At 39.6% G+C, this 24,027-nt stretch overlaps 1 protein-coding gene across 1 annotated transcript; it reads left to right on the top strand.

Annotated features, from left to right (window-relative positions):
• Positions 1-4,423: 4,423 nt before the first annotated feature.
• Positions 4,424-14,422, top strand: LOC129438243 (uncharacterized). Its single transcript, XM_073862998.1, has 2 exons — positions 4,424-5,941; positions 11,350-14,422. The coding sequence occupies exon 2, from the start codon at positions 11,702-11,704 to the stop codon at positions 13,544-13,546; it is 1,845 nt and encodes a 614-aa protein (XP_073719099.1). The 5' UTR covers positions 4,424-5,941; positions 11,350-11,701; the 3' UTR covers positions 13,547-14,422.
• The last annotated feature ends 9,605 nt before the right edge of the window (positions 14,423-24,027 follow it).

Raw genomic sequence — 24,027 nt, 5'->3', positions numbered from 1 at the left:
GCCTACTGGCTTTGGAAAGGGAAAATAGAATTTGCAGGATATAAGATGCCCACAAACTCTATCAGAGCTAAAGAAGTGACTACTGGTCAATGGAGATTTCCACTTAAACCTTGTGGGATTTGAACCTGGGTCTCCCATATGGGTGAATCAGTGCTCTAACCACTAGACTACAGAGGATGAGTTGAAGCTGGACCAGCAAAACCTGGTCCTGTGTATTGCTGCCTATGCTCAGACTGTTGGCTGGCTGGTACAGTCAGAGTCAAACCCACAAATACATGAAAACCATCAGATCTAAAGAAGATTTGTTTGCTTCTTTCAAAACCCAAAGACACTGTTGGCATCTGCTGTATTTTTTGCTAATTGTATGTCCAGGACTCTTTCTTAAATTGAAACTTACATGAATACATTTTGCTAGAAAACACTAAATGTTATGTCCAGTACTCTATCTTAAATTTGATCTCAAATGTCCAGCAGAAACCTTAAGCCCACATCAACTATGAAGACTGCTTTAGGAGACTTAGGAACAGTAATAAAATGAACAGCCTACTGGCTTTGGGAAGGGAAAATAGAATTTGCAGGCTATAAGATGCCCACAAACTCTATCAGAGCTAAAGAAGTGGCTACTGGTCAATGGAGATTTCCACTTAAACCTTGTGGGATTTGAACCTGGGTCTCCCATATGGGTGTATCAGTGCTCTAACCACTAGACTACAGAGGATGAGTTGAAGCTGGACCAGCAAAACCTGGTCCTGTGTATTGCTGCCTATGCTCAGACTGTTGGCTGGCTGGTACAGTCAGAGTCAAACCCACAAATACATGAAAACCATCAGATCTAAAGAAGATTTGTTTGCTTCTTTCAAAACCCAAAGACATTGTTGGCATCTGCTGTATTTTTTGCTAATTGTATGTCCAGGACTCTTTCTTAAATTGAAACTTACATGAATACATTTTGCTAGAAAACACTAAATGTTATGTCCAGTACTCTATCTTAAATTTGATCTCAAATGTCCAGCAGAAACCTTAAGCCCACATCAACTATGAAGACTGCTTTAGGAGACTTAGGAACAGTAATAAAATGAACAGCCTACTGGCTTTGGAAAGGGAAAATAGAATTTGCAGGCTATAAGATGCCCACAAACTCTATCAGAGCTAAAGAAGTGACTACTGGTCAATGGAGATTTCCACTTAAACCTTGTGGGATTTGAACCTGGGTCTCCCATATGGGTGAATCAGTGCTCTAACCACTAGACTACAGAGGATGAGTTGAAGCTGGACCAGCAAAACCTGGTCCTGTGTATTGCTGCCTATGCTCAGACTGTTGGCTGGCTGGTACAGTCAGAGTCAAACCCACAAATACATGAAAACCATCAGATCTAAAGAAGATTTGTTTGCTTCTTTCAAAACCCAAAGACACTGTTGGCATCTGCTGTATTTTTTGCTAATTGTATGTCCAGGACTCTTTCTTAAATTGAAACTTACATGAATACATTTTGCTAGAAAACACTAAATGTTATGTCCAGTACTCTATCTTAAATTTGATCTCAAATGTCCAGCAGAAACCTTAAGCCCACATCAACTATGAAGACTGCTTTAGGAGACTTAGGAACAGTAATAAAATGAACAGCCTACTGGCTTTGGGAAGGGAAAATAGAATTTGCAGGCTATAAGATGCCCACAAACTCTATCAGAGCTAAAGAAGTGACTACTGGTCAATGGAGATTTCCACTTAAACCTTGTGGGATTTGAACCTGGGTCTCCCATATGGGAGTATCACTGTTTTAACCACTAGACTACAGAGGATGAGTTGAAGCTGGACCAGCAAAACCTGGTCCTGTGTATTGCTGCCTATGCTCAGACTGTTGGCTGGCTGGTACAGTCAGAGTCAAACCCACAAATACATGAAAACCATCAGATCTAAAGAAGATTTGTTTGCTTCTTTCAAAACCCAAAGACACTGTTGGCATCTGCTGTATTTTTTGCTAATTGTATGTCCAGGACTCTTAAATTGAAACTTACATGAATACATTTTGCTTGAAAACACTAAATGTTATGTCCAGTACTCTATCTTAAATTTGATCTCAAATGTCCAGCAGAAACCTTAAGCCCACATCAACTATGAAGACTGCTTTAGGAGACTTAGGAACAGTAATAAAATGAACAGCCTACTGGCTTTGGGAAGGGAAAATAGAATTTGCAGGCTATAAGATGCCCACAAACTCTATCAGAGCTAAAGAAGTGGCTACTGGTCAATGGAGATTTCCACTTAAACCTTGTGGGATTTGAACCTGGGTCTCCCATATGGGTGAATCAGTGCTCTAACCACTAGACTACAGAGGATGAGTTGAAGCTGGACCAGCAAAACCTGGTCCTGTGTATTGCTGCCTATGCTCAGACTGTTGGCTGGCTGGTACAGTCAGAGTCAAACCCACAAATACATGAAAACCATCAGATCTAAAGAAGATTTGTTTGCTTCTTTCAAAACCCAAAGACATTGTTGGCATCTGCTGTATTTTTTGCTAATTGTATGTCCAGGACTCTTTCTTAAATTGAAACTTACATGAATACATTTTGCTAGAAAACACTAAATGTTATGTCCAGTACTCTATCTTAAATTTGATCTCAAATGTCCAGCAGAAACCTTAAGCCCACATCAACTATGAAGTTTGCTTTAAGAGACTTAGGAACAGTAACACAACAAACAACCTACCGGGTTTGGGAAGGGAAAATAGAATTTGCAGGCTATAAGATGCCCACAAACTCTATCAGAGCTAAAGAAGTGGCTATTTGTCAATGGAGATTTCCATTTAAACCTTGTGGGATTTGAACCTGGGTCTCCCATATGGGTGTATCAGTGCTCTAACCACTAGACTACAGAGGATGAGTTGAAGCTGGACCAGCAAAACCTGGTCCTGTGTATTGCTGCCTATGCTCAGACTGTTGGCTGGCTGGTACAGTCAGAGTCAAACCCACAAATACATGAAAACCATCAGATCTAAAGAAGATTTGTTTGCTTCTTTCAAAACCCAAAGACATTGTTGGCATCTGCTGTATTTTTTGCTAATTGTATGTCCAGGACTCTTTCTTAAATTGAAACTTACATGAATACATTTTGCTAGAAAACACTAAATGTTATGTCCAGTACTCTATCTTAAATTTGGTCTCAAATGTCCAGCAGAAACCTTAAGCCCACATCAACTATGAAGACTGCTTTAGGAGACTTAGGAACAGTAATAAAATGAACAGCCTACTGGCTTTGGGAAGGGAAAATAGAATTTGCAGGCTATAAGATGCCCACAAACTCTATCAGAGCTAAAGAAGTGACTACTGGTCAATGGAGATTTCCACTTAAACCTTGTGGGATTTGAACCTGGGTCTACCATATGGGAGAATCAGTGTTTTAACCACTAGACTACAGAGGATGAGTTGAAGCTGGACCAGCAAAATCTGGTCCTGTGTATTGCTGCCTATGCTCAGACTGTTGGCTGGCTGGTACAGTCAGAGTCAAACCCACAAATACATGAAAACCATCAGATCTAAAGAAGATTTGTTTGCTTCTTTCAAAACCCAAAGACATTGTTGGCATCTGCTGTATTTTTTGCTAATTCTATGTCCAGGACACTTTCTTAAATTGAAACTTACATGAATACATTTTGCTAGAAAACACTAAATGTTATGTCCAGTACTCTATCTTAAATTTGATCTCAAATGTCCAGCAGAAACCTTAAGCCCACATCAACTATGAAGACTGCTTTAGGAGACTTAGGAACAGTAATAAAATGAACAGCCTACTGGCTTTGGGAAGGGAAAATAGAATTTGCAGGCTATAAGATGCCCACGAACTCTATCAGAGCTAAAGAAGTGACTACTGGTCAATGGAGATTTCCAATTAAACCTTGTGGGATTTGAACCGGGGTCTCCCCTATGGGTGAATCAGTGCTCTAACCACTAGACTACAGAGGATGAGTTGAAGCTGGACTAGCAAAACCTGGTCCTGTGTATTGCTGCCTATGCTCAGACTGTTGGCTGGCTGGTACAGTCAGAGTCAAACCCACAAATACATGAAAACCATCAGATCTAAAGAAGATTTGTTTGCTTCTTTCAAAACCCAAAGACACTGTTGGCATCTGCTGTATTTTTTGCTAATTCTATGTCCAGGACTCTTTCTTAAATTGAAACTTACATGAATACATTTTGCTAGAAAACACTAAATGTTATGTCCAGTACTCTATCTTAAATTTGATCTCAAATATCCAGCAGAAACCTTAAGCCCACATCAACTATGAAGTTTGCTTTAGGAGACTTAGGAACAGTAATAAAATGAACAGCCTACTGGCTTTGGGAAGGGAAAATAGAATTTGCAGGCTATAAGATGCCCACAAACTCTATCAGAGCTAAAGAAGTGACTACTGGTCAATGGAGATGTAGGGCAGATGGACAAGAGTGTGTTTTTGAAGCTGGACAATAAAACAATAAAACCACATTCTATGCCTGTTCCCGAGAAAGGGTGTTATCTCTTTCCACAGGGGTCACTGATACCCAGGAAATGACTTGTAATTTCCTCCCCTTTGAAAGATCTTGTTGCTGGAAATATACTAAACACATTTAACATTGAGTATATCATATGTTGTGATGATGGAAATACTGTTACATCATGTTTGATGTCTTTTTAAATGTCATGGTGCGATGGGTAAAGAGAGGTCTAATTTCTTTAAGTCTAAGATAAGAGTATATTGGAGATTTAACTTTAAAACATATTCTTTGTTCCTCTAAGAGGCGTGTCTTTTCTAGGTAATCTTAAATACAAATGGCTGACGATCCCATTTGGTGACTTTTAGGGCCACGAGAAACTACACGAGAAACTAAATGAAAATACCATATTGACAATAACTCCCATTTGTACTGGTGTATATAAGGAACATTGGAAAAGGACTCAAGGAAGCTTCTGTATTCAGACTTCCCGCACTGCTGTGTGTCGTTTTTTACTTGCCAGGTATGATTTGACTTTGTGATTTTATTTTTATCTTACTACTTTTATTTTAGATGTGAATGTTGACATTTTTGTGTGATGAATTTGGAAACTAAATGATTGATTTAAGTGTAACCTACTTGGCAAAATAAATTGTAATTGATTCATTTTAATTCTTCAGAAATCGTATTGATTTATTTCAATTCTTTCAGAAATTATTATGACCAGTATATTAGAAGGAGTCTAATATTACCGCAAGATTATCCTGTCAGGATATTATCATACTGGGGTTTTAATGGTCGAATGGAGCATGGGGCACATTCATTAAAACTCCCAGATTTATGTTTATCACCTGCCTTAGCAAGTTGCATGAGTGTTAGACTAAAGTAACTGTTTTTATGATCGGAGCAAGCATGGAGCGGCCAGACATAAAAATATTAGTTTACCCGGCAACCTCTGACTAAGATCAGACTGACAATTTTGTGTCCGTGAGATATACGCAACGGCCGGCGTATACTCTGTGCGATACCGGGTCCCTAATGAACGAATAATTAAGACTATGGGAATTTATAAATAATCAATAATCTAAATCAATATTAATAATGTATTAAGTTTTATTATATAATTTGGAGTCAGATTGGGAACCTCACAGAGTCAAATAAGAGTAAAAGACTAAATTTTAAATGAATGTTTTAATTCTTAAAGGAGGAGATTCAGAGCACGAAATCCTTTCTCCCACGGCATTGGAATCCGTCGTTGGACCAGTGGGTGGGTCCTTACAGCTTGATCCCGACGTGATACGTCATACGCTGGAAAGAGTGACGTGTACACCAGAACGCGTGACGAGTACAAAAGAACGAGTGTCCCGGCGCGAGTGAGTGAAGTCATACCAGCGCGACATCTCATCCAAAACAAACTATTCCATTCATCGCTGAGTATGAGGTTTGAGCTACTTCTCTGTCTTCAGCTGTGTTGGTAAGTTGAATTTTCTTTGCCTTTTAGAAGTGTTGAGGGAAAGCATAAGTGCACCATTCAGACACATTTGTAGAACGGGTCGTGAATACCCAGTGATAGACCGGAGACCGTAAAAATCCGGTGGGGCATAAGTTTTAGAACAACAACAACATGGCTTTTCAGGGAGATGATAGCGAAAGTGTAGATAAGGAAATAATGGATTCCCTTGCGCTACGAATTAAACCTCTTCTCTTGCGTTTACACTCTGAAGGACTGGAAATAACATGGACAAATGAGCAGATTTTGTCATGGTATTCCTCCAAAGGACGTAAATTAGAGAATAAGCGGAAATTCAGAAAGATTTCCGTAGCAATTGTTTATCTACTTCGTCGGAACGATCTCGCAACAATAACCGAAACGCATCAAATGATTGCGGGTATCCGAGAATTAGAGAAAGCCCGGTCGGAGGAATTAAAAAAGCTTCGTACTCAAATCGATGCGTCTGTGTTTGAAAAACAAACTTGGGTAAGACAGGGCAGTGCACTAGAGGCGCAGATTAAAAAACTTGAAAATAAACTAAAATTGGACAAAGAATACACCAAAGCACTCGAAGATTGTTGCGATGGTGCAGGCTTTCATGTTGCGGCTGTTAAAAAAGCCGTTATTAACTCTGTTAGCAATACAGAAGATGATAGCGACGATGAAGATAACGCGCTTATAGAAAGTATACAGGATAACTTAGCAGCGCAAGAGCCAGCTCCGATAAGACGAGAACGCTCTCCGGAACCGGTATCAAACCGAGCTAATGAACAACGAGGCCGCAGTCCAATACGAACGAGAAATAAAACAGGCACGATTGTTAAGAAATCAGTAAATGTTGCCGTGCTGAAAACATTGACCAATGCAGAGGATGAGGTAACTACAATTAGTCGCCCATTAACTTGTGAGGAATGTTCAAGACATAAAGAGGTTGTAGGGGTAATGCCAAGAAGAGGGCCATTTCAACCTTATTGGGATAATTTACTGCTACAGGCGTCAGTGTACAATTTAGAGCTGAGGGATGTGTGGCAGATAGCACTGCTCACCATCCCAAATGAACTTAAAGCAAAAATGCCTGAAAACCTCAGATCTGGAGAGATTGTGATTAAAAGGGAAAATGAAGCAGATACGGATGTGTATGACAGATTGAAGGCAGCGTTGATGGAGTTAAGAGGACCAACGCATGCAGAGTGGAACAAAATATTGGAATTAAAGCAAGTAGGGAGAGAGCCATTTGAAGTGTATGCAGAACGTTTATGGGTGGCTTTTAAAGAGCACTCAGGAGTGGAAAATGCAGAAAGGGACCAGGAAGTTTTACTACAGATCATAAAGAACAATGCAGAATCTCACATTCAACGAGCATTATTGCACGGGGCAGAACCACCCGAAAATACATTTAGAGCACTGGTAGATTGGGCATCTAAAATTGAAAGCAGGCTAAAACAAAACAAAACTCATCCTGTTGCAACGACACAATGGACAGCAGAAGGCAATGGAAATATGAAATCCGAGTATAAATCTCAGCCTCAGTCATATTGTCTGTATTGCAAAAGAAACAATCACACAGTTCAAAATTGTTTCAGACTGAAGTCAGCCAATAGTAGTCAGACAACAATGTCTCAATCTGACAAACGGACGCTTGAACAATTGAAACAACTAATTGAAGAACAAAAGTCTCTGGCAAATAACGGCAAGCAAGTTGAAAAGAAAACCTCAACAGCAAATGATACACAAAAGAGCCTACGTGCAGAAATACAAAGTCTGCTAGAAAAATATAGGAACGAACAATAGGGGTGCGTGGCCTCCGCAGCTGTAGGTAGCATTATTACAAGCGGAAACCGGATTAAAATAAGAGCTAGTCTAGGAGGCCGGCTAGCAAATATTCTTATTGATACCGGTGCAGCATGCTCCTGCACAAATATTCTTTTTCCACTGACTACTGAAACCATTCAAATTAAAGGCATAGGCGATACTTTAATGACAGCAACAAAAACGCAGCCAGTTTTAATCGACTTAGGCGTGACCGTTTTGAAGGAGTCGTTTTGGTATTTGCCAAACAATAGTGAAGGTACTGTGATGGGGATGGACATTATGAAAAAACATGGATTTGTAATTCATTGCTTTGAAAAACAGATTGAGTTGCAAACGAACAAAGCAACAAAACAATGTTTGCCAGTAAACAAGGCAAAAATAATGTCCATCTCTAATACAGATCCTATTCAGTTGTTGATTGACAAACACAAAGACGTGTGGGCTACTCATGAACATGATTGTGGCTTAATTGATTTTGAAATTGGCATTGAAGGTGAACCACCTCCACCGCAAAAACAATATCGCATAAAGCCAGAAGCAGAAGCAGCTGTTCATGAGATAGTAAAACAACTTGAAATGAGGCAAATAGTTCGACGATGCAGTTCAACTACAAACTCTCCGTGTTTACCCGTGCCTAAACCTAATGGTAAATGGCGGTTATGCATTGATTATCAACGCCTTAATCGAGTAATACCCAAAGCTACAGCAATAGTGGCAAACTCATCCACTATATTGACACAAATTTCCACTAATGCCACATGGTTTACTGTACTTGATATCAAAAATGGGTTTTGGTCTATCAAAGTCAAGCGAGAAGACCAATGGAAATTGGCCTTTACAGTAAACCAAATACAATATTCCTGGCTTAGGATGCCGCAAGGAATGCATAACAGCCCTGCCATATTTCATAGAGCAGTTGCAGACGTGCTTGAACCCTTACTAGGGAATGGCCAAGTAGTGCACTATGTTGATGACATTCTCATCGCTACAGAAGGGTCACTTGAAAATCACTTAAATGTGGTAGATAAAGTTCTGCAAATGCTAGGCAAGGCAGGCTTTAAACTAAACAAGGAGAAGGCCCAAATTGCTCAAAAGGAAGTGCACTACTTAGGGTACACACTTACGCAAAATCACAGGGCATTGACAGAGGATAGAAGAAAATGCATCGCTGAACTGCCTTGTCCACACACTTTAAATGCGCTTCAAAAAGTGTTAGGAACTGCAAACTATCTCAGAGATTTCATACCAGATTTCGCCAAAACTGCCGCACCATTGTATGCTCTCTTGAAAGGTAAAACCAAACCGTCGGATGTCCTTGAATGGACAGATGAGCATGAACAAGCATTCACCAATTTAAAACAGCGTCTGTGTTCCGCACCTGCCCTGGGCTTACCCAACCCTGTAAAACCGTTCCATCTTCAAGTCGATGCGTACGAAGACACTTTAAGTGGAGTGGTAGCACAAGAACATGGGGGAAAATTGCGTCCAATTGCATAATACAGTAGGAAAAAATCACCCGTCGAACAGGGGTTTGATCCATGCACACAACATGTACTGGCTGTTCATTGGATGATAAACACAACTGAGCCCATCGTTGGTTTTCAATCCATAATAATACATACAGTGCATACGCCAGTACAAATGTTGTTGCAAGGCAGAATAAAAGGGGTGTCATCTCAAAGATTAGCCAGATGGTTAGCTGATATTCAATCACGTGACATCACAACAGACAACACACGCATTCTGCCACACATACTCAGGGACATAGATGGCCATCCGCACACATGTTTGCCTGAGAAAGAGGTACCCAGTCCTGTTTATGATCATGAGATCCCAGGTCAAACACAAGTATACATTGATGGATCCAGGTTTAAACAAAATGATCATTTCTATACTGGATGTGCGATATGGACACCTAGTTTCCCCGAGTCAAATGCGCAACGACAGGTGTTACTAAAATTACCATCAAACATGTCTGCTCAAGAGGCCGAGCTCGTCGCATTGCTTGAAGCCATTAAAGCGCATTCTGAGCCTGTGTGTATTCAAACCGATAGCCGATATGCCTTCGGCGTCGTCCATGACTTTATGACACAGTGGCAAATGCGAAAATTTCTCACGTCTGCAGGAACCCCTGTTAAACATTTCAATACGATAAGTGCAATATGGAACGCTGTAACGAAACATGAATCTCCCATTTCGGTCGTTAAAGTACGTGCACACATAAACAAAAACCCGAACGTGCATGAACAAAATAACAACATTGTAGATCAGCTGGCTAAATTAGCAGCTATCAAGGGTGACATTTGGGATGAAAAACCATATGTAGAAATAAGTGCAATTCAAACTACACCAATTGACCTTAAACAATATCAGCAAAGCTTGTGGGTTTCTGAGGGAGAACTAATGTCACATCTAAAGCAAGATCAGCTGATCACGGTCAATGAAGGCATGGTGTTGAGAGATGGCAAATATGTGGTTCCTGAAGCTTTACAAAAACCAATAATCAAATTGTATCATGATTATTCACATGTATCTTCTGAAAAAACATTGCAGTTGATAAGAAGGCAATTTTGGTGGCAAGGGATGACAGCTGACATTGACAGATGGTGTAGTACATGTATTGTGTGTGCCACAGTAAACCAGGGCAAGCCGGGTCGTACCAATTTGCGCAGGCCAGAACCACCAAAAGGTCCCTGGGAATCTTTGCAGTTGGATTTCATTGGTCCGCTGCCAAGTGCCAGGGGTGGATATCGATATTGTCTAGTTATCATTGATAAATTTTCAAAATGGGTAGACGCTATACCTACAAGAAATAACACTGCAACTACCGTGGCACGGTTGTTAGCGAACCAAATCATCCCTCTCTGGGGAGCACCAATTCAAATAGAATCCGATCAAGGTACTCATTTTACTGGACAGATCATGAAAGACATGAATAAGATGCTGAACATCAAACAGAAGTTTCACATTCCATACAGGCCACAAAGTTCTGGTATGGTCGAGCGTGCAAACCGCTCAATCAAAGAGGCTATCACTAAACAGATAGTTCAACACCAAAACAAATGGATTGATGCTCTGCCACAGTTTTAACTGTTTTGCGAGCAACACCATCTAAAGCTACAGGCATTAGTCCATATGAACTTATGACTGGAAGGGTGATGAAATTGCCTATTGATCCAGAAATTTCTCCAGCAGATTTGGGCCATCTTATGGTCGCAACACAGCAGACTGTGCTAAAACAACTGCAGGAAAGACTGAAAGTATTGCAAGCTCAGGCGGTGCTGAGACAACAACAGTCTGACCTAAATAATGATGCACAGTTCAATCCAACATTCAAAACAAAATTTGCAAAAGGAGACATGGTGATGATACGAGTCTTTGTAAAACAAAATGCATTTTCTCCTAGGTGGCACAGGCCTTATGAAATTAAAGCGACTTGTAATAGCGCTGTGGCCGTGTCCATCAAAGGAAAATTAAGATGGTATCACATGTCTCAATGCAAATTGTTCAAAGGATTGACGAATAATTAAATGTGTCATGTCCAAATGATTGACTATATCTCATTGTCTCTGTTTCAGGATGGTTACCGCAATTCCATGGAAACCGGACGCAAGGAAGGTGTCGGGGGCTACATGTATCAGCTTGGGCCAAAGGGTATTACTTGCACACACCCTGAAATGTGGGAGATGGGTCTGGAAATAGGCAAAGGGGCCATCCACATCATACATAACAATTTCGCTTAGAGAGATAGTTACATGGCCTCCCGGTATAAAGCCGGAACCAAATTGCGCAACAAAAATTTGCTGTAAAGTAGGTTCCAGCTATCCTCCTATAGTGAACATTTCAGGTGACACCCCCGCACGGCTATATTCACACAATATAACAGCCTGGTATCAACTTAAAATTGAACCAGGAGCAACAATTGGGAGTATGCGCACCCTGTATGAAAAATCTAACAATGGTACAGATCCAAAAATTTGTTATTCTATAAAGGATTTAGAACCTGCAGTATACAGATGTACACATACTGAAACACTCAACAGCACACATATGAGTTTTGCAGATTGCAAGTTCAACCTTACTTCATATGTATCGGATGATACTGATCCAAAAACTTTTATTTGGACTAGCCGAAAAGAAGGAACCTATTGTGTGGGCAAATGTGAGTCTGATGTAAATAGTTATACTAGCCCACAAAATTGTACATGGACCTTACAGCATTGTTTTAATCTAACCACTTGTGGGTATAGTAAACCCAAACAATGTCCAAAATTATATCCAATCCCTCCTGGTGGTTTTATTAAGGGAAATATCAATAAGACTTTGTTGCATGATGTTAATCTAGTCATGACTCATGTAACATATAATATTTCAAATATTTTATCTGCTTATGTGAATCATTGTAGTACTGATGATAAAACATATGCATGGCTACAGTCACGAATCGATGATTTAATCTCTGATTATAAAGGCAGATTAGCTGTCCGAATTCCACCTGTACGCTCTAAACGAGATCTACTTGGAAATTTAGCAGGTCTCTTCGGCTCAGTTAATTCAATTGCCAACACTTACAAAATAACTGGACAATCACAATTTTCAACATGGTTGGCAAACCAGGTGGCCACTGGTTTTCAGCACCTCAGCAATAGTAATGAAAACATTATCAAATCGGTTAGATCTGAAGCGCAGGCGCTTCTATTGATCAGCCACTCATTATTTAATCAGACCCGTACCATCGAACGTGACTTAGCCTGCAGATCATATGCTCAAGATTTATTTACTGTTGCTAGACAAGAGATTCTAGACTTGCGTCTTCTTAAAACACCTAGACATGCTTTAAATGATCTTATTGAGATTTTGGATTTACATAGGTGGTTTGCATCTGAAAAAATGAAGGACATTAAATATTCAGAATTATTATCAACTTTGATGTTGTATAATGGAAATGAATGTGCCGGATGTATTGGGTTTTTTGTCAGTTTTCCTTTAATACACCCAGATCAAATTTTTCAAAATTCCACAACTATACGTTCTATAGGCATGGTAGTAAAAAATCAGATCATTAAATGGGATCATTTAACAGGTTATATGACTTTGAAAAGAAATGAGACCTTATTTACCACTCGCACCTGTTGTCATGAAACTTCAAGTTATGTCATTTGTACTTGTAACACTTTACAACCATTCTCTCCTAATGATACTAAGCTTATTAATGTTCAGTCATTACATGGTCATGCAGATGCTGTACAGGTTTCGCAATCACAGTGGTGTGTCATCAGTGAGATGATTTCTTTCACCTATGGAGGTCTGACCTGTCCGTCAAACCAAACCTTTTGTCTTGAGGTAACTGAGGACTTTTCAATGGGTCAGATAAATATCCTGGGTAGGATTCCACTTGACATAGATGTTTCTCCCTGGTGGGAGGACACCTTCTACGAACACAGCACACAGACTTTGACTGAAACAATGGAGTTAGTCCAACGGACTATTCTACAGACTGAGTATCATCTTAATCAGGCCCAGGTGGAAACAAACCTGGCCAAAGGAACAGCAAAGCTACTGTCAAGTTCATCTACACGGTCTGCACAGTATGTATACACCTGGTGGGACTGGGTGTTCCGTGGATGCGTGATTGGCAGTGGTTTTATTCTCATGTTTACAATACTCCAGTGTTATTATTTCAGGTATATGATTCGATCGTTGAAGGAATCCATCAACAATGTGCTAACACTTGGACCTTTACAGGTGCCTGCGTTTCAAAGACTTTTACAGTAACAAATAATGCATAAGGACTTCACAACATCCAAGGATGTCCCCTTAGGGATCATTTTAAAATTGTCCCTGCGTGGTCAGGGGTGGAGTTATGTAGGGCAGATGGACAAGAGTGTGTTTTTGAAGCTGGACAATAAAACAATAAAACCACATTCTATGCCTGTTCCCGAGAAAGGGTGTTATCTCTTTCCACAGGGGTCACTGATACCCAGGAAATGACTTGTAATTTCCTCCCCTTTGAAAGATCTTGTTGCTGGAAATATACTAAACACATGTAACATTGAGTATATCATATGTTGTGATGATGGAAATACTGTTACATCATGTTTGATATCTTTTTAAATGTCATGGTGCGATGGGTAAAGAGAGGTCTAATTTCTTTAAGTCTAAGATAAGAGTATATTGGAGATTTAACTTTAAAACATATTCTTTGTTCCTCTAAGAGGCGTGTCTTTTCTAGGTAATCTTAAGTACAAATGGCTGACGATCCCATTTGGTGACCTTTAGGGCCACGAGAAACTACACAAGAAACTAAATGAAAATACCATATTGACCATAACTCTCATTTGTACTGGTGTATATAAGGAACATTGGAAAAGGACTCAAGGAAGCTTCTGTATTCAGACTTCCCGCACTGCTGTGTGTCGTTTTTTACTTGCCAGGTATGATTTGACTTTGTGATTTTATTTTTATCTTACTACTTTTATTTTAGATGTGAATGTTGACATTTTTGTGTGATGAATTTGGAAACTAAATGATTGATTTAAGTGTAACCTACTTGGCAAAATAAATTGTAATTGATTCATTTTAATTCTTCAGAAATCGTATTGATTTATTTTAATTCTTTCAGAAATTATTATGACCAGTATATTAGAAGGAGTCTGGTATTACCGCAAGATCCTGTCAGGATATTATCATACTGGGGTTTTAATGGTAGAATGGAGCATGGGGCACATTCATTAAAACTCCCAGATTTATGTTTATCACCTGCCTTAGCAAGTTGCATGAGTGTTAGACTAAAGTAACTGTTTTTATGATCGGAGCAAGCATGGAGCGGCCAGACATAAAAGTATTAGTTTACCCGGCAACCTCTGACTAAGATCAGACTGACAATTTTGTGTCCGTGAGATATACGCAATGGCCGACTAATACTCTGTGCGATATCGGGTCCCTAATGAACGAATAACTAAGACTATGGGAATTTATAAATAATCAATAATCTAAATCAATATTAATAATGTATTATGTTTTATTATATAATTTGGAGTCAGATTGGGAACCTCACAGAGTCAAATAAGAGTAAAAGACTAAATTTTAAATGAATGTTTTAATTCTTAAAGGAGGAGATTCAGAGCACGAAATCCTTTCTCCCACGGCATTGGAATCCGTCGTTGGACCAGTGGGTGGGTCCTTACAGAGATTTCCACTTAAACCTTGTGGGATTTGAACCTGGGTCTCCCATATGGGAGTATCACTGTTTTAACCACTAGACTACAGAGGATGAGTTGAAGCTGAGCCAGAAAAATCTGGTCGTCTGTATTGCTGCCTATGCTCAGACTGTTGGCTGGCTGGTACAGTCAGAGTCAAACCCACAAATACATGAAAACCATCAGATCTAAAGAAGATTTGTTTGCTTCTTTCAAAACCCAAAGACACTGTTGGCATCTGCTGTATTTTTTGCTAATTGTATGTCCAGGACTCTTAAATTGAAACTTACATGAATACATTTTGCTTGAAAACACTAAATGTTATGTCCAGTACTCTATCTTAAATTTGATCTCAAATGTCCAGCAGAAACCTTAAGCCCACATCAACTATGAAGACTGCTTTAGGAGACTTAGGAACAGTAATAAAATGAACAGCCTACTGGCTTTGGGAAGGGAAAATTGAATTTGCAGGCTATAAGATGCCCACAAACTCTATTAGAGCTAAAGAAGTGGCTACTGGTCAATGGAGATTTCCACTTAAACCTTGTGGGATTTGAACCTGGGTCTCCCATATGGGTGAATCAGTGCTCTAACCACTAGACTACAGAGGATGAGTTGAAGCTGGACCAGCAAAACCTGGTCCTGTGTATTGCTGCCTATGCTCAGACTGTTGGCTGGCTGGTACAGTCAGAGTCAATCCCACAAATACATGAAAACTATCAGATCTAAAGAAGATTTGTTTGCTTCTTTCAAAACCCAAAGACACTGTTGGCATCTGCTGTATTTTTTGCTAATTGTATGTCCAGGACTCTTTCTTAAATTGAAACTTACATGAATACATTTAGCTAGAAAACACTAAATGTTATGTCCAGTACTCTATCTTAAATTTGATCTCAAATGTCCAACAGAAACCTTAAGCCCACATCAACTATGAAGTTTGCTTTAAGAGACTTAGGAACAGTAACACAACAAACAACCTACCGGCTTTGGGAAGGGAAAATAGAATTTGCAGGCTATAAGATGCCCACAAACTCTATCAGAGCTAAAGAAGTGGCTATTTGTCAATGGAGACTTCCATTTAAACCTTGTGGGATTTGAACCTGGGTCTCCCATATGGGTGTATCAGTGCTCTAACCACTAGACTACAGAGGATGAGTTGAAGCTGGACCAGCAAAACCTGGTCCTGTGTATTGCTGCCTATGCTCAGACTGTTGGCTGGCTGGTACAGTCAGAGTCAAACCCACAAATACATGAAAACCAGCAGATCTAAAGAAGATTTGTTTGCTTCTTTCAAAATCCAAAGACACTGTTGGCATCTGCTGTATTTTTTGCTAATTCTATGTCCAGGAATCATTCTTAAATTGAAACTTACATGAATACATTTTGCTTGAAAACACTAAATGTTATGTCCAGTACTCTATCTTAAAGGGGACATATTATGAGATTTTTTTTAAGATGAAAACTAAGTCTAAAATAGGTCTGAGCAAAAGTGTGCCGTTTTGGGTGTGTCATTTAAAATGCAAATGAGAGGATGAAGTGCAACCACTGATCACAATGGTGGTGGTTTGTTGCAATTGAAACTCAATTGTGCTGTGAAATATTTTATCTCTCTCTTTCTCTCCCTACTAAATGGTTGTGCTGTGGTTGGATAGTGCAGATAAAGGGGGCGGTATTACCTTATTCTGACATCACAATAAGGGCCAAATTACAATGACCCATTTTTCACATGCTTGCAGAAAATGGTTTACCAAAACTAAGTTATTGGGTTGATCTTTTTAACATTTTCTAGGTTGATAGAAGCACTGGGGACACAATTATAGCACTTAAACATGGAAAAAGTATGATTTTCATAATATGTCCCCTTTAAATTTGATCTCAAATGTCCAGCAGAAACCTTAAGCCCACATCAACTATGAAGACTGCTTTAGGAGACTTAGGAACAGTAATAAAATGAACAGACTACTGGCTTTGGAAAGGGAAAATAGAATTTGCAGGATATAAGATGCCCACAAACTCTATCAGAGCTAAAGGAGTGGCTACTGGTCAATGGAGATTTCCAATTAAACCTTGTGGGATTTGAACCGGGGTCTCCCATATGGGTGAATCAGTGCTCTAACCACTAGACTACAGAGGATGAGTTGAAGCTGGACCAGCAAAACCTGGTCCTGTGTATTGCTGCCTATGCTCAGACTGTTGGCTGGCTGGTACAGTCAGAGTCAAACCCACAAATACATGAAAACCATCAGATCTAAAGAAGATTTGTTTGCTTCTTTCAAAACCCAAAGACACTGTTGGCATCTGCTGTATTTTTTGCTACTTGTATGTCCAGGACTCTTGCCTAAATTGAAACTTACATGAATACATTTTGCTTGAAAACACTAAATGTTTTGTCCAGTACTCTATCTTAAATTTGATCTCAAATGTCCAGCAGAAACCTTAAGCCCACATCAACTATGAAGTTTGCTTTAGGAGACTTAGGAACAGTAACACAACAAACAACCTACCGGCTTTGGGAAGGGAAAATAGAATTTGCAGGCTATAAGATGCCCACAAACTCTTTCAGAGCTAAAGAAGTGGCTACTGGTCAATGGAGATTTCCACTTAAACCTTGTGGGATTTGAACCTGGGTCTCCCATATGGGAAAATCAGTGTTTTAACCACTAGACTACAGAGGATGAGTTGAAGCTGGGCCAGTAAAATCTGGTCCTCTGTATTGCTGCCTATGCTCAGACTGTTGGCTGGCTGGTACAGTCAGAGTCAATCCCACAAATACATGAAAACTATCAGATCTAAAGAAGATTTGTTTGCTTCTTTCAAAACCCAAAGACACTGTTGGCATCTGCTGTATTTTTTGCTAATTGTATGTCCAGGACTCTTTCTTAAATTGAAACTTACATGAATACATTTTGCTAGAAAACACTAAATGTTATGTCCAGTACTCTATCTTAAATTTGATCTCAAATGTCCAGCAGAAACCTTAAGCCCACATCAACTATGAAGATTGCTTTAGGAGACTTAGGAACAGTAACACAATGAACAACCTACTGGCTTTGGGAAGGGAAAATAGAATTTGCAGGCTATAAGATGCCCACAAACTCTATCAGAGCTAAAGAAGTGGCTACTGGTCAATGGAGATTTCCACTTAAACCTTGTGGGATTTGAACCTGGGTCTCCCATATGGGAAAATCAGTGTTTTAACCACTAGACTACAGAGGATGAGTTGAAGCTGGGGCAGTAAAATCTGGTCCTCTGTATTGCTGCCTATGCTCAGATTGTTGGCTGGCTGGTACAGTCAGAGTCAAACCCACAAATACATGAAAACTATCAGATCTAAAGAAGATTTGTTTGCTTCTTTCAAAACCCAAAGACACTGTTGGCATCTGCTGTATTTTTTGCTAATTGTATGTCCAGGACTCTTAAATTGAAACTTACATGAATACATTTTGCTTGAAAACACTAAATGTTATGTCCAGTACTCTATCTTAAATTTGATCTCAAATGTCCAGCAGAAACCTTAAGCCCACATCAACTATGAAGACTGCTTTAGGAGACTTAGGAACAGTAACACAACATGAACAACCTACCGGCTTTGGGAAGGGAAAATAGAATTTGCAGGCTATAAGATGCCCACAAACTCTATCAGAGCTAAAGAAGTGGCTACTGGTCAATGGAGATTTCCACTTAAACCTTGTGGGATTTGAACCTGGGTCTCCCATATGGGTGTATCAGTGCTCTAACCACTAGACTACAGAGGATGAGTTGAAGCTGGACCAGCAAAACCTGGTCCTGTGTATTGCTGCCTATGCTCAGACTGTTGGCTGGCTGGTACAGTCAGAGTCAAACCCACAAATACATGAAAACCATCAGATCTAAAGAAGATTTGTTTGCTTCTTTCAAAACCCAAAGACACTGTTGGCATCTGCTGTATTTTTTGCTAATTGTATGTCCAGGACTCTTTCTTAAATTGAAACTTACATGAATACATTTTGCTAGAAAACACTAAATGTTATGTCCAGTACTCTATCTTAAATTTGATCTCAAATGTCCAGCAGAAACCTTAAGCCCACATCAACTATGAAGACTGCTTTAGGAGACTTAGGAACAGTAATAAAATGAACAGCCTACTGGCTTTGGGAAGGGAAAATAGAATTTGCAGGCTATAAGATGCCCACAAACTCTATCAGAGCTAAAGAAGTGGCTACTGGTCAATGGAGATTTCCACTTAAACCTTGTGGGATTTGAACCTGGGTCTCCCATATGGGAGAATCAGTGTTTTAACCACTAGACTACAGAGGATGAGTTGAAGCTGGACCAGCAAAACCTGGTCCTGTGTATTGCTGCCTATGCTCAGACTGTTGGCTGGCTGGTACAGTCAGAGTCAAACCCACAAATACATGAAAACTATCAGATCTAAAGAAGATTTGTTTGCTTCTTTCAAAACCCAAAGACACTGTTGGCATCTGCTGTATTTTTTGCTAATTGTATGTCCAGGACTCTTAAATTGAAACTTACATGAATACATTTTGCTTGAAAACACTAAATGTTATGTCCAGTACTCTATCTTAAATTTGATCTCAAATGTCCAGCAGAAACCTTAAGCCCACATCAACTATGAAGACTGCTTTAGGAGACTTAGGAACAGTAATAAAATGAACAGCCTACTGGCTTTGGGAAGGGAAAATAGAATTTGCAGGCTATAAGATGCCCACAAACTCTATCAGAGCTAAAGAAGTGGCTACTGGTCAATGGAGATTTCCACTTAAACCTTGTGGGATTTGAACCTGGGTCTCCCATATGGGAGAATCAGTGTTTTAACCACTAGACTACAGAGGATGAGTTGAAGCTGGACCAGCAAAACCTGGTCCTGTGTATTGCTGCCTATGCTCAGACTGTTGGCTGGCTGGTACAGTCAGAGTCAAACCCACAAATACATGAAAACCATCAGATCTAAAGAAGATTTGTTTGCTTCTTTCAAAACCCAAAGACACTGTTGGCATCTGCTGTATTTTTTGCTAATTGTATGTCCAGGACTCTTAAATTGAAACTTACATGAATACATTTTGCTTGAAAACACTAAATGTTATGTCCAGTACTCTATCTTAAATTTGATCTCAAATGTCCAGCAGAAACCTTAAGCCCACATCAACTATGAAGACTGCTTTAGGAGACTTAGGAACAGTAATAAAATGAACAGCCTACTGGCTTTGGGAAGGGAAAATAGAATTTGCAGGCTATAAGATGCCCACAAACTCTATCAGAGCTAAAGAAGTGGCTACTGGTCAATGGAGATTTCCACTTAAACCTTGTGGGATTTGAACCTGGGTCTCCCATATGGGAAAATCAGTGTTTTAACCACTAGACTACAGAGGATGAGTTGAAGCTGGGCCAGTAAAATCTGGTCCTCTGTATTGCTGCCTATGCTCAGACTGTTGGCTGGCTGGTACAGTCAGAGTCAATCCCACAAATACATGAAAACTATCAGATCTAAAGAAGATTTGTTTGCTTCTTTCAAAACCCAAAGACACTGTTGGCATCTGCTGTATTTTTTGCTAATTGTATGTCCAGGACTCTTTCTTAAATTGAAACTTACATGAATACATTTTGCTAGAAAACACTAAATGTTATGTCCAGTACTCTATCTTAAATTTGATCTCAAATGTCCAGCAGAAACCTTAAGCCCACATCAACTATGAAGATTGCTTTAGGAGACTTAGGAACAGTAACAAAATGAACAACCTACTGGCTTTGGGAAGGGAAAATAGAATTTGCAGGCTATAAGATGCCCACAAACTCTATCAGAGCTAAAGAAGTGGCTACTGGTCAATGGAGATTTCCACTTAAACCTTGTGGGATTTGAACCTGGGTCTCCCATATGGGAAAATCAGTGTTTTAACCACTAGACTACAGAGGATGAGTTGAAGCTGGGCCAGTAAAATCTGGTCCTCTGTATTGCTGCCTATGCTCAGATTGTTGGCTGGCTGGTACAGTCAGAGTCAAACCCACAAATACATGAAAACTATCAGATCTAAAGAAGATTTGTTTGCTTCTTTCAAAACCCAAAGACACTGTTGGCATCTGCTGTATTTTTTGCTAATTGTATGTCCAGGACTCTTAAATTGAAACTTACATGAATACATTTTGCTTGAAAACACTAAATGTTATGTCCAGTACTCTATCTTAAATTTGATCTCAAATGTCCAGCAGAAACCTTAAGCCCACATCAACTATGAAGACTGCTTTAGGAGACTTAGGAACAGTAATAAAATGAACAGCCTACTGGCTTTGGGAAGGGAAAATAGAATTTGCAGGCTATAAGATGCCCACAAACTCTATCAGAGCTAAAGAAGTGGCTACTGGTCAATGGAGATTTCCACTTAAACCTTGTGGGATTTGAACCTGGGTCTCCCATATGGGAGAATCAGTGTTTTAACCACTAGACTACAGAGGATGAGTTGAAGCTGGACCAGCAAAACCTGGTCCTGTGTATTGCTGCCTATGCTCAGACTGTTGGCTGGCTGGTACAGTCAGAGTCAAACCCACAAATACATGAAAACCATCAGATCTAAAGAAGATTTGTTTGCTTCTTTCAAAACCCAAAGACACTGTTGGCATCTGCTGTATTTTTTGCTAATTGTATGTCCAGGACTCTTAAATTGAAACTTACATGAATACATTTTGCTTGAAAACACTAAATGTTATGTCCAGTACTCTATCTTAAATTTGATCTCAAATGTCCAGCAGAAACCTTAAGCCCACATCAACTATGAAGACTGCTTTAGGAGACTTAGGAACAGTAATAAAATGAACAGCCTACTGGCTTTGGGAAGGGAAAATAGAATTTGCAGGCTATAAGATGCCCACAAACTCTATCAGAGCTAAAGAAGTGGCTACTGGTCAATGGAGATTTCCACTTAAACCTTGTGGGATTTGAACCTGGGTCTCCCATATGGGAGAATCAGTGTTTTAACCACTAGACTACAGAGGATGAGTTGAAGCTGGACCAGCAAAACCTGGTCCTGTGTATTGCTGCCTATGCTCAGACTGTTGGCTGGCTGGTACAGTCAGAGTCAAACCCACAAATACATGAAAACCATCAGATCTAAAGAAGATTTGTTTGCTTCTTTCAAAACCCAAAGACACTGTTGGCATCTGCTGTATTTTTTGCTAATTGTATGTCCAGGACTCTTAAATTGAAACTTACATGAATACATTTTGCTTGAAAACACTAAATGTTATGTCCAGTACTCTATCTTAAATTTGATCTCAAATGTCCAGCAGAAACCTTAAGCCCACATCAACTATGAAGACTGCTTTAGGAGACTTAGGAACAGTAATAAAATGAACAGCCTACTGGCTTTGGGAAGGGAAAATAGAATTTGCAGGCTATAAGATGCCCACAAACTCTTTCAGAGCTAAAGAAGTGGCTACTGGTCAATGGAGATTTCCACTTAAACCTTGTGGGATTTGAACCTGGGTCTCCCATATGGGAAAATCAGTGTTTTAACCACTAGACTACAGAGGATGAGTTGAAGCTGGGCCAGTAAAATCTGGTCCTCTGTATTGCTGCCTATGCTCAGATTGTTGGCTGGCTGGTACAGTCAGAGTCAATCCCACAAATACATGAAAACTATCAGATCTAAAGAAGATTTGTTTGCTTCTTTCAAAACCCAAAGACACTGTTGGCATCTGCTGTATTTTTTGCTAATTGTATGTCCAGGACTCTTTCTTAAATTGAAACTTACATGAATACATTTTGCTAGAAAACACTAAATGTTATGTCCAGTACTCTATCTTAAATTTGATCTCAAATGTCCAGCAGAAACCTTAAGCCCACATCAACTATGAAGATTGCTTTAGGAGACTTAGGAACAGTAACACAATGAACAACCTACTGGCTTTGGGAAGGGAAAATAGAATTTGCAGGCTATAAGATGCCCACAAACTCTATCAGAGCTAAAGAAGTGGCTACTGGTCAATGGAGATTTCCACTTAAACCTTGTGGGATTTGAACCTGGGTCTCCCATATGGGAAAATCAGTGTTTTAACCACTAGACTACAGAGGATGAGTTGAAGCTGGGGCAGTAAAATCTGGTCCTCTGTATTGCTGCCTATGCTCAGATTGTTGGCTGGCTGGTACAGTCAGAGTCAAACCCACAAATACATGAAAACTATCAGATCTAAAGAAGATTTGTTTGCTTCTTTCAAAACCCAAAGACACTGTTGGCATCTGCTGTATTTTTTGCTAATTGTATGTCCAGGACTCTTAAATTGAAACTTACATGAATACATTTTGCTTGAAAACACTAAATGTTATGTCCAGTACTCTATCTTAAATTTGATCTCAAATGTCCAGCAGAAACCTTAAGCCCACATCAACTATGAAGACTGCTTTAGGAGACTTAGGAACAGTAATAAAATGAACAGCCTACTGGCTTTGGGAAGGGAAAATAGAATTTGCAGGCTATAAGATGCCCACAAACTCTATCAGAGCTAAAGAAGTGGCTACTGGTCAATGGAGATTTCCACTTAAACCTTGTGGGATTTGAACCTGGGTCTCCCATATGGGTGAATCAGTGTTTTAACCACTAGACTACAGAGGATGAGTTGAAGCTGGACCAGCAAAACCTGGTCCTCTGTATTGCTGCCTATGCTCAGACTGTTGGCTGGCTGGTACAGTCAGAGTCAAACCCACAAATACATGAAAACCATCAGATCTAAAGAAGATTTGTTTGCTTCTTTCAAAACCCAAAGACACTGTTGGCATCTGCTGTATTTTTTGCTAATTGTATGTCCAGGACTCTTAAATTGAAACTTACATGAATACATTTTGCTTGAAAACACTAAATGTTATGTCCAGTACTCTATCTTAAATTTGATCTCAAATGTCCAGCAGAAACCTTAAGCCCACATCAACTATGAAGACTGCTTTAGGAGACTTAGGAACAGTAATAAAATGAACAGCCTACTGGCTTTGGGAAGGGAAAATAGAATTTGCAGGCTATAAGATGCCCACAAACTCTATCAGAGCTAAAGAAGTGGCTACTGGTCAATGGAGAT

This window comes from Misgurnus anguillicaudatus, chromosome 24 (assembly GCF_027580225.2).
Source record: "Misgurnus anguillicaudatus chromosome 24, ASM2758022v2, whole genome shotgun sequence".
NCBI classification, from domain to species: Eukaryota; Metazoa; Chordata; class Actinopteri; order Cypriniformes; family Cobitidae; genus Misgurnus; species Misgurnus anguillicaudatus.
Note: the sequence above shows the minus strand (reverse complement) of the source record. Positions and strands in the feature narration are given on the sequence as shown.